Genomic DNA, 12,466 nt, shown 5'->3' with positions numbered 1-12,466 from the left:
TGGGCTAGTTCATAATCACAACAAGGATCTTGCATAAATGTTGTGCAGTACTCCACAGAAGAGATGTCCAATGGATTATGCACTTTTGTGAACAGTAACTGCCATAGTATTTTTAGAAGTTTGCCAATAGGCACTTACTATGAGTTCTGAATCACGTCCCATTGATATGACTGTTCTGTTTACTGTCCTCAGTAGCTTCTCCATAATAATCTGTACATGTCGCTGTGTCGGTCCCTATAAACCAAAGCAGAGCAGAAAATTAAAGGAAATCATTGAAAAACCAACCTAAGGCTACTCCAGAAGTTTGTTATAAAAACTGTGTACCCTTAAAGCAGCAATTGTGAATACAGTGTCAAATAATTTAGATTAAGAACTAATTTGAATTGTTGAGTTACTGTTCACTATGGGAAGTCCAGTAAAACTTACCAACACTGTTGTAAAGACAAACTGATTAAGGTTGCGTACAAGGCCTTGCATCTAAAGCAGGCATAGGCAAACTCAGCCCTCCAGATGTTTTGGGACTACAACTCCCATCATCCCTAGCTAACAGGACCAGTGGTCAAGGATGATGAGAGTTGTAGTCCCAAAATATCTGGAGGGCCGAGTTTGCCTATGCCTGCTCTAAAGCATTTTACTTCCCCAAAGAAATCTGAGAACTATGGTTTACCACTCACAGAGCTACAATTCCCAGCACCCTTAAACTACAGTTCTCAGATTTTGGGAGGAGGAAGCAATATGCTTTTGAGAAAGTCTTGCACTTAAAATGTGTGGCATGTATGCAGCCTTAGACTGGGGAGAACAAACTGGCACAGAAGAAAAGGGGAAAGCACGCACACCTAGATACACAGCAAGCACAACTTTGTGCTCGTCTTCATTCTGCTTTTATTTAAGCTGAAATCTTTAATCTCTAACAATCAATCCTGTGCTCCAGCTTCTCCTTTCAATGCCATGGAAGCTGCTATACAACTATTCCATGGTAGAGCCCAACATAAATGATATGTTGCCTTTTGCTCATTTCATTACAAAAGAATGTAAGGGCCTTCAGGAGCAGGCCAATGGCCCATCTAGTCCAGAATCCTGTTCTCACAGTGCCCAATCAGATGCCTGAGGGGAAAACTCGATCAGTATTAGAGCACAAGAGCTCTCCCCGCCTCCTGTGGTTTCCAGCAACTTGTATTCAGAAGCATTCCTGCTTCCAACATTTTCATCTGTCTTTTAAGCTTGGAGAAGTCCCCTGGTCTACACAACTACCTGAGGGGCTTTGGGATCTTCCTGGACTTTGTTTTCAGTCCAGGAATCATAGAATCATAGAGTTGGAATAGACCACAAGGGCCATCGAGTCCAACCCCCTGCCAAGCAGGAAACACCATCAGAGCACTCCTGACATATGGTTGTCAAGCCTCTGCTTAAAGACCTCCAAAGACGGAGACTCCACCACACTCCTTGGCAGCAAATTCCACTGTCGAACAGCTCTTACTGTCAGGAGGTTCTTCCTAATGTTTAGGTGGAATCTGCTTTCTTGTAGTTTGGATCCATTGCTCCGTGTCCGCTTCTCTGGAGCAGCAGAAAACAACCTTTCTCCCTCCTCTATATGACATCCTTTTATATATTTGAACATGGCTATCATATCACCCCTTAACCTCCTCTTCTCCAGGCTAAACATGCCCAGCTCCCTTAGCCGTTCCTCATAAGGCATCGTTTCCAGGCCTTTGACCATTTTGGTTGCCCTCCTCTGGACACGTTCCAGTTTGTCAGTGTCCTTCTTGAACTGTGGTGCCCAGAACTGGACACAGTACTCCAGGTGAGGTCTGACCAGAGCAGAATACAGTGGCACTATTACTTCCCTTGATCTAGATGCTATACTCCTATTGATGCAGCCCAAAATTGCATTGGCTTTTTTAGCTGCTGTGTCACACTGTTGGCTTGTGTCAAGTTTGTGGTCAACCAAGACTCCTAGATCCTTTTCACATGTACTGCTCTCAAGCCAGGTGTCACCCATCTTGTATTTGATCCTTGCCATATCAAATATGCCATGCCAGCTAAGTCGTGTGACTCTCAACCATTACATCCCACAAAGCAATTCAGTCAGAATTACTTCACAATGTGACTTGTAAAAAAAGAAAAGAAAAAAAGCCACCGTTTGTTGCATGAATACCCAGTAACCTCTGCTTGTGGCAAACGGAAGAAGATTGACTGACGTAATCTGCCCAGTTTTAAAGCTTATATTTGAATCAACATACATTCTCTGTCTAGATTGATATGCTTCTCTAGTGACTGCATCAACTGACAGTGAAATTTTCAGACTGAAGTTTAACCTTTCAAAAGGCTCCTCTGTCCTATACAGTCAAATAGATTATTTCTTCTGTACATCCATGTGAGGCTCCTCTTTCTGAAACACACATTTTAACAGCTTGGCCACAAAAGATGATTACATTTCCAACAAAGGAAACATAATGTAAGGGTTGCCTCTTAACATGTCTTTCGCCTCCCCCCCCGTTTAAGAAGGCACAGAATTAGCTTCATTGGCCATAATAACAACTTCTTTTATCCTGCCCCTTTCCTCCCTGCTCTTGATAATTAAACCTTCAGCCAATAAATACCCTCTACCATTTCACCAAAAAAATCCCTTCAAAGTGTCTCAATTCAGCCTTATACTTTCTTTGACTTCTAAACAGGTATCACTGACAGCTTCCTAATCAGAAGGTCCTCAACTTTGCTATCTCAACAGGTAAGGAAAACAGCAAGGTAATTGGTTGTACCCCCAAAGCATACCTCAGTTCAACTCTCCTTTTGGGGGAGGGAGCAGGGAATTAAGTCCTGTTGTTGGACTGTGTTCATCAAGGCCACATTTATGCCAGAATGCTAGAATATGATCAGACTGAACAGTATCACAGGGCAGCTTGTACATCTTGAATGATACGGAGTAGATTTAAAACAACTGTCCCCTAACCATTATGAGCTAGTGAGCCAATAAGGTACATATAAAACTTCCAAGTTGAATAAGCACAATAGTCTTTTCATAAAAAAATTAATTTGCATAATGGGAATTTTGGAACAATGGAAATATAACACAATAAAAAACTCACCGACAGTCATACCCATGGACCTACATATATAACTATTTAAAAATCCCAACCCTGTAAACTATATGCCATATCCTACTGATTCAGTGACTCAGAACATTCCATGTTACTGTTATGCTTAATTCAAAGGGAAATCAACCTCAGGTCATAGTTCTCAAAGAGCACTGCCGTTCCCATTGTTTTCACTTGGCTGTTTGAACAGGCATCTATGCTAAACAAATTGTTTTAAGATGGTAACATGGAGTTTTGCTGTGCATTATAAATTCCTGATAAATAATTCACACTACCCATCCAGCATTCTGACTTTCGCCATATGTAAAATAATGCTTGTGGCTAAGAAATTTTGTTTTCATTTTCCAACAGCTATCCCTTTTCGAATGTGAAGTCAAAGCGTGGACAGACATCCTATAGTGAGACTTTAAAATGAGCACACGCAGAGTTCAAACAAACCTATTTGCTGATAAAACAAAATTAAAGCCATCTTCAGAAGACTGTATACACAAAGCACTGAAGGCCTCGTCTTGCAGTGCAGCATGGATATAATGCAGCAGTCCACACTGCAAAGTTATTCATTCCTACACTGACAGAAACTGGGAATGAAGTCAAGAAGCAAGCTCAACTCCTGGGCATTGTTTTATTAGATGAGGTTCTTATTGAGTTTTCTTTTTATGCCTCTTAGGAATGCAAATGTGTCAGGGATGACAATGTGAAAGTAAGCAAGTGCCTACCCAGCACTGAGCTTGAACTGAGCTGGGAAGCAAGGCAGCCGTGCATTCAGACCACTGAGCAAAGAAGTAGGTACTATTTGTAAGAGCCCGGTCTGCATCTGGTCAAACTGAGGAGGAGACCAGAGCCAAAAACTTTATAGGACCAGATGAAACTAGTCTCGGCATCACCTGACTCCTACCAAGACAGTAGTTTAAATATTGTTTGTTAGCAGTCTTCAGGGGTGATGTTTAAATGCAGCAGAGAAGCCCCACAGCTCCCTCCTTTTGCAAAGCGCCACAGAAGCACAGAGAATTAAAGTGCTTGCATCCCACTTACCGGATCCAGATCTCCTACCTACTGATAAATTGTGTGATGTATAAAATAATAAAAATGAAATACTTGTCACAATGCCAACTTTTAGCTTTTCCCCTTCTAAAATAGAACCCTGAGGCAAGAAGAAGCTCTTCTTCTTTTAGCCTTATGCCCACTCACAGCAGTATTGAAAACTTTCAAGATTTCAGTATACACACTTAATTACTAACCACATCTTTCCTGTAAAGTACTTCCAGGATGTTGCTGACCAATTGGCAACAGGCTTCCAGGTCTTCCTGCCGTTCCAAATGGTACTTCAGCTGATCTGTCATCATTGGCAGCAAAATCTCTCTACAGTCTGCATATTGAACAGGGGGGAAAGTAATTAAGTACTTAACCTTGAAAACACAAAGCTTATGACAAATTTCCAAACTGAAGCCAAACGTGTTTAAAGTGCACGATCCAGGCAATGTCAGGTGGGTAGTCTCTGTGATTTGTGACAACTCTATTTTATTCTTTCATAGTTATATATTTGTGTTTCAAGAGGCAAAGCCATTTTTTACTTCATTTTGAGTAAATAAATATCCTAGTCATATTAAATTATCACTGCAAATTCCCCTAAATGCTCATGTGATACTGTGTGTGTTTTTTTCAATTTTTGGTTAATTTCCCCCACTGATGCAAGGTTAAATTGGTGTTTCAAAGATCATCTTGCCCAGTGCAATTACGTCCATGGTGCAGAATGATTTCCAGTAAAATTTCCCAAATACTTGCAAAACATACATGTAAAATATGGATTCAAATGTCTGTATTTGCAGATACTAAATCACTGAACAAGACTGCAAATGTGTCACAAGTTATAACAACATAACTTCCTGCACACTTCCACATTACAGCCCAACAATTAATGATCTACAAGATGTGGTTATAGTGCATTTACATTTGGAATAATTTCTGAAATAATTTTAAACTGTGGTGGATGCCACGGTTTAAAATGTTTTTCTGTATTTATATTCTTTTCCGTTTGGCGTTTTTGAGGCCAAACATTATTGTTTTACCTGCAATACAAGTCAGTTGAATCAGAAGCAACCAGTTAGAAATGCAGGATTTTGCCCTTCCCCAAATCCTCTCCCCATTTTTTCCTGCGTGTCTTCTCTCTTCACTTGGTTATCCAGACATCATGATAAAGAAATGGTACATCCCCAAACTATAGTCATATGCATGTCACTACAATGATTAATGAGTGACCTTGAAAAAAATCTGTTGCCTATAGGATTATGCACTTATTCACAATACCAAGGCTGAAGACAGCTCATAAGTATGAGACAATAACCACAAGCAACAATACTCCAGCATCTGTTCATCTTCTGCTGCACAGATCTAACCCAAGATGATTAATGTCAGGTGAACATGTGCAAGAATAAAGTATTAATCTTTTTTAAACAGATGCTCAGCAGGGCACCATTAACTAAGCAAAACTGTTCAGAGCAACACAGCCATGTTAAAGCAAAATGTAAGCACTCTGATGAATCTGAACTTAAAACACTTTATGAACATCATCTTCTAAGGGGGTCTAATATTTTGCTAGCCATGTTAAACGTGTGACCCACTGAACCATGTTGAATGTTCCCTCTGCCATCAAGAGCACGCTAAAATATATGAACATTTTTAATGAGGACTAAAACAGCAAGAGCTTGTTCTCCAGTCTTTTATGGACAAGTAATTTTCAAATGCTTGGATTTTTTGTAATCTGAAAACACTGTCCATGTGCATCTGCTTAGTTGCAACCTGATGGCCAAATGAAGATTCAGGCACATAATAAGCTAGGTGCAGTTAAAGGTAAAGGGACCCCTGACCATTAGGTCCAGTCGTGGCCAACTCTGGGGTTGCGACGCTCATCTCGCTTTATTGGCCGAGGGAGCCAGTGTACAACTTCCGGGTCATGTGGCCAGCAAGACTAAGCCACTTCTGGCGAACCAGAGCAGCACACGGAAACGCCGTTTACCTTCCCGCCGGAGCGGTACCTATTTATCTACTTGCACCTTGACGTGCTTTCGAACTGCTAGGTTGGCAGGAGCAGGGACCAAGCAACGGCAGCTCACCCAGTCGCGGGGATTCAAACCGCCGACCTTCTGATCGGCAAGTCCTAGGCTCTGTGGTTTAACCCACAGTGCCACCCACGTCCCCGTGGGTCACACCATGATGACTAGTGGATCCAACTGGGATCCACTAGTCAGTGAGCACTCTACATAAGATACTTACTCATAGGCTCAAAGGCACACATGAAGATTAGAATTTAATCAGGGGGACTGAGCAAGTTTAACTGATACAGGAGATCTTACTGGGAATTTTTCTGACAAGCTCTAAGATATGCCTACCTTGACTAGAGACCATTAATTGATTCATTCATCCTAAGTGCATATTTAGGATAAAGGCTTCTAACAACTGGATAAGGCAATTTATCATTTTACCAGTCTAGATCTAGGTAAAGGTAAAGGTACCCCTGCCCGTACGGGCCAGTCTTGCCAGACTCTAGGGTTGTGTGCTCATCTCACTCTATAGGCCGGGAGCCAGCACTGTCCGCAGACACTTCCGGGTCACGTGGCCAGCGTGACAAGCTGCATCTGGCGAGCCAGCGCAGCACACGGAACGCCGTTTACCTTCCCGCTGGTAAGCGGTCCCTATTTATCTACTTGCACCCGGAGGTGCTTTCAAACTGCTAGGTTGGCAGGCGCTGGGACCGAACGATGGGAGCGCACCCCGCCGCGGGGATTCGAACCGCTGACCATGTGATCGGCAAGTCCTAGGTGCTGAGGTTTTACCCACAGTGCCACCCGCGTCCCCCAATCTAGGTCTAGATCTCCATAATATAGAATTGCCATGACTGACCAACCAAGGGACTTTGCATAGTGTACTGAAGACTCAAATGAGGACAAGGTTCGGGCTACTTCATCAGTACCTTATTCAGGGCCTTCCTACCTGAAAGACACAACTCTTGTTTCCATCCTCTTACTAAAAAGAGGAAATAACTTGTAGCTGACTTAGCAGAGCCCATGGGAGCTATCTGAGGTCCTGCACGTTCTGTGCTCAACACAGACTGGAGACTGCCTCTTTTCCCTACAAGCCTTGTGCCCAGAACTCACCAAGAATGCAACAAATAATCTAGAAAATTCAAAATACAGGAAATATTGTCATGGTTCCAATACCATAATACCGTATTCATAATCATCATCATCATAAAATCATTCCAAATGGTCCTCCCAGCATGAACATTTTTTTGGATAAAAGTTCCTTTTTTAATTTTATTTTTTGGAGTGGAGAGAGGTATTTTTACTGAGGCATCTTCCCAAATATCTGAGCATAATTGAAATGCAATTTTTAAAAGAATTAAGAATTCTGTTGAAACTGGAAGACAAACATACTGCCATTTATAATTTCACAGCGCACTACATCCAAGCAGAATACTAAGTTTTAAGCTGACATTGGTAGGGGTATTTGTGGCTTGCACATCTTTCAACATCAAGGAAGCCTATTTATCACAGTCCTAACCTGTGTTCCGGTCACCAGCTCCACTTGATTCATTTTTCAAATATGCTGACTTCACCTCTAAGTAAAGTCCACAGTGAAGAAGAGAAAAATCTTTTACGAAACTTTCAGACGCTTAGTTCCGTTTTGACCTTTTCCACAACCAGACACATACAAGTTACAGGGTGTGGGAAGAATCTATAATTCAATGTATGTAATCCATATTAAAGCCCCTGCCCATATAACCACAACGTTCATCTCTCTGAACACTCAATTACCAAAATGTGCTCATTATTACTATTATTACATTGGTAATTTTGGGGTGGCAATACAAATCCAGAATTTTTGCTGGCATGATCATAAGCTTTATAAAAAAATGTATTCACTATGGCAGGTCACAGTGAATATTGAACTTCAGCTATCTGCCTCCACATAGTTTATATGTGGTACTCTAAACAAGAAATTATAGGGAGAAAGAATTGCACAAAAACAGAAAAAGAGAGAGGCTTTGTACTATTACATTGTCATAACTTATGTCAGAGAGTGGCCGTTTATTCTTACCTATAGCTAGCTATCCATATATGTTTTACACAAAAGGAAAACGTTGAAACTCAAAACCTAGTGCAGGATTTTATTAAACTGTAAAAATAGTTTTATAGGTCCTCAAAATCACTAACAGCCTGAAAGCATGCATGACTCAATGTACCTTAAATTCAATGAAATGTATTCAAGAACTCAGCTTGAGTCACCCAACGGAAAAGAACAATATTGTTGGACTGTGTAGTGCAATCATACTGCACAAGCAAAGTGTAGCATTAGGTACAGCACTGCACCCCCCCAGGAACACTGAAAAGAATCACCAGGCATTGCCTCTCATAGCAAATTCAAGTGGCTATGCATCTCAGAGTTTTGAAGCAAAAAGGGCTGGCCCAAATAAAGGTAGTGGTTTCTACACAGTCAAGGGAATATATGCTTGTAAATTAAAAAAGGGAATACCATGGCTGACGATACTGAAACCCACAGAGAAGATTAGCGGGCTTGTGCTTCCCCTGTTCTTTTTCTGGCAGAGGCCATTCCTTGGGGCAACAAAAACAGCTTCAGCACCAAAAACTAAGCTTAAATCCAGATTGAATTGAAAGTAGATAATCGTCCACAAGATCTTGGGAGTTGCAGAGCAACCACCTACTTTGAGCACCTTGCTCAGAAAGGGAATGTTTACAAGTAGCCAATAGTTATCACAATCTTCCAGGTCCCGAGAATTTTCAGAAGCAGTCTGACAAGTGCTGAAAACAGCTACAGCAGCAACATCAAATGTCTGGGAAGTGGACATTTTCCATCTTTTGTCCCATCCTGAACTTACATAAGTCACCACTGCCTCTTATGTGTTGCTTTTTTTCACTGGCAGCCTCCTACTGTCAGGCACAAAGGTATGAGTATATATATTTTTAAAACAAGTAACTTCCAAAAGGGCTTTTGAGACCACACTTCTCGCAAATAGGGCGTAGCTAATCAATTCCTGCCTGCTCCATGTTGTAAGGCAAGAGGGACAAGGAGAAAGCATACGGAAGAAGGCCATATTTATCCAAGAACGTCATGCATCTAACAATACAAGACTAGGTTATGGACACATCTGCATACTGACCAGTTATCTTGGCTTGAGCAGCTTTTATCCCTGAAGTGCTTAGCAAACATGCCACTTCATTCCTCCACAGTTTCTTTGTACTGTGCAATTAAATGTATAATTTAATTATGGGATGCCGCAAACCCAAATATGGTTTTCATGTCGGATTTGAAGGCAAACCATACTTTGCCCAGTTAGGCTATAAGACAACTGATCAAAGAAATAGGCAGGAAACGGAAAGAAGGATGTGAGCCTAAGGACAGCCAAGCTAGGCATCACTTTACATGTGGACCAACCTGATAGTTCTGTAACTTTTATTCTACAAATATATATACATTTGCACTTGCAATGAAGGTTGTGGATCCTTGGCTACAACCTCAACTGCTATCTGCAGCAAGGAATAGCTGGCCCTGACAAAGATTGGCAGATAGCAAATAATGAGACAATTTAATGATTCTTTTAAGATTCTGTGATTTATTTTTTCCTTACCATGCTGAGTGAAAAGGTCACTGTGAACTATTTCAATCAAACAATATAGCTTCTGAATTGTGAGACGGCCCATTGGAACATTCAGTATAAAATCTGTGAATAGCTTGCTGGGGCGGGAGGGGGGAGAAATAAAAGGAAAATTAACAGAATGAAGGAGTTAACCATTTCAGTAAAATGCTTTTCAAATGTGAATTTAAGAATTTGGGAGTTTTGAAAAGCTTTTTTTAAAAAAAACATTTTCCCGATATAAATATATTATTCCAAACTCCTCGTTAATTTGCAAGACTCAGCTCAAACCACAAAACACATTTTGGTGCTCTTATATGGCTTCATGAGCTGGAAACTGGACACTTCACAAATCTCAGAATTTCTGCAATCATTTATTCTGGTAAGACAGTTCCTAAGATTGCTGCAGTATCAGTCTATTTTACTTGATTGAAAGGACAACTTCAGACTTAACTAAAAAGGTGTGATTAATCAAACCCTGCTTATTCACTTTGACTGCAATATCAAGACATACTTAGGTAAAAATTTGAAGATGTGCCCAGCTTTAACCCTTCTAGCTTGCTTGGATTCTAAGGTTGTTACCATGGAATTTAAGGCAACAATACCAGCATTTCCTAAAAACAAACTGGAAGCAAGTATGTTAATATACAGTAACAACCTCGAACTGTGGTCTAACATGACCCTAGACCCTCACTTGTGTAAACAAGAATTCCATGGCAAATAACTTTTCTGACCTGGAGACCTCATCACTTACAAGGCATACAGTCTTCCTATCCAGTTATGTAGCAAAACAAACTAAGAACAACAGGCTGGTTATAGCTCTTCATTTCCCTTCTAATCTGACTGGAGTCTTATGCCCAGAAGGACTGAAACACCCTTCTCACCCAACACAACTGCCATACAGGAATTCCTGTTTTTAATCCCTTCTCCAACCCTGCCCCATAATCTCTTTGAAAGTCCAATGCAAATAAAGGTTTCTGCAGGTCAGCTGATTGATTCACATGAGGATCTTGGCTCCTGTCAGTATTTATGTCATAAAATGTATACACCGCTTGATTGTAAATAAACAAATGACTCGAAGTAACATCATATGCTTGTCTACTCAGAAGTAAGACTCAGAGTTCACTGGGCCTTACTCCCAAGTAAGTGTGTAAGCTGCAACACACACTTGCATAGGCATGCCCACGGACACATTAAGGCCATAATCTTGCCTGGGAGTAAGGGCAAGTGAAGTTAGTGGGAATTACTTCTGAGTAAGCAAGCATAGGGCATCACCATAAAATAAATATTAATCTCACCCAGGGAATTATTTGATTTTTTAGTTTAAAAAGCAAGCTTTGATGATTTTATCCACCCCACCCACTGTTTTGGAATCATTTACACACTCCATTTGGGGTTCTCCTAGTTCTACCCATCTATGGCTATAATGCCCACACCAATAAAATAAAATAAAATAAAATAAAATAAAATAAAATAAAATACAAGTTATATTCATAGAAGTCATTTAGACTTGCATATTGAAACAATAAGAATTGTTAAACTTAATAGCAATATTAGAATCTGCTCTGAGAAGTCCTTGATAAAGATAAAGCAATAATTAAAATAAACATCAGTACATTTGCACTGAAAAATATATGTGTAATAGTGCAAAACCAATGCACATTTACTCAGAAGTCCTGCTGAGCTTAACAGGGTTTAGTCCCAAGTAAGTGTGCATAGGATTACAGTCTAAAATGTGGTACATAACAAAAAAATTAAAGATTCTGATGGCTCAACATTTTTAAAAATCTTTGACACTCATTGTATAATCTATAACCTATGAAGGTCAACAACATTTATCTGAAAAAAAATATGTATACTAAAAGTGAAATATGTTTGCTCCGTATGCCTTCAGGAACTGATTATAGTTAATCATTTTGGGTGCCAGATTTCTACTGCAGCAATAAAATACCAATCATATATAGTCTTTACACACATACAAAAACAAGTTGAAAAATTATATATCAAGGACTAAAAGCTAAAAGCATAGCAAACATTTTGACTCTTACCTAAGTTCTTTGGGGTCAAAAACAAGTTTCACATCATTCACAATAGTTGGCAAATATTTAAGTGCAGCTCCCTAAAATGGAAAAGAATAAATGTACAATTTAATGGTAAATGTGGTGACTGTTAGCTAAGCAATAAACGATTTGATTTGATTTGAAATGTAATGCTAAACTGAAATCATGTGCAACTCAATGTTGAATAAAATAAAAGCCAATATTACCACTAACATAAAAAACTTTACCTCTATAGCATTTTGATACTGCAAACTGCTTCATGATATCTCAATAACTTTTACAATAACCCTTTTATCTCTTACAAGCAGTGAGGCTCACAAAGATGGAATACAATTATTTGGTTAATTGAGATCATGAGTGAAACAAAATTTGAAGTGGGAACTTATTGGCACTTACATTCTCAAAGTTAGATCATTTTTCTTAATATATGAATCCACCAGATTTCCAGCCAAGCATTTAAAACAAAAGGCTAAAAAGTAATATGGAACTTGTTCCCAAAATGAAGAGTAACACTGTAATCAGCACACAGAGCCAGCCAATAGTGGCAACTGATCCATCCTCAAGTCCACTCTGTTTCTTTTGACTACAATTCAAATCAAGCGCCCTGCCAAACTTTTTCTATTATTATTATTATTATTATTATTATTATTATTATTATTAGG

At 39.8% G+C, this 12,466-nt stretch overlaps 1 protein-coding gene across 5 annotated transcripts in view; it reads right to left on the bottom strand.

Moving 5' to 3' along the window:
• DOCK1 (dedicator of cytokinesis 1) overlaps positions 1–12,466 on the bottom strand; it is a 359,595-nt gene that overhangs the window by 245,543 nt on the left and 101,586 nt on the right. For all 5 annotated transcript variants that reach the window (XM_077930360.1, XM_028729952.2, XM_077930363.1 and 2 more), the window contains 4 exons: positions 11,793–11,863; positions 9,739–9,845; positions 4,334–4,461; positions 139–234 (listed from right to left, as the gene is read on the bottom strand). In XM_077930360.1, coding sequence (XP_077786486.1) covers positions 139–234; positions 4,334–4,461; positions 9,739–9,845; positions 11,793–11,863 — 402 coding nt within the window. The remainder of the gene's footprint in view (positions 1–138; positions 235–4,333; positions 4,462–9,738; positions 9,846–11,792; positions 11,864–12,466) is intronic.

The sequence above is a fragment of the Podarcis muralis genome, chromosome 6 (assembly GCF_964188315.1).
Source record: "Podarcis muralis chromosome 6, rPodMur119.hap1.1, whole genome shotgun sequence".
NCBI lineage: Eukaryota > Metazoa > Chordata > Lepidosauria > Squamata > Lacertidae > Podarcis > Podarcis muralis.
This window is presented reverse-complemented; position numbering and strand designations above follow the sequence as displayed.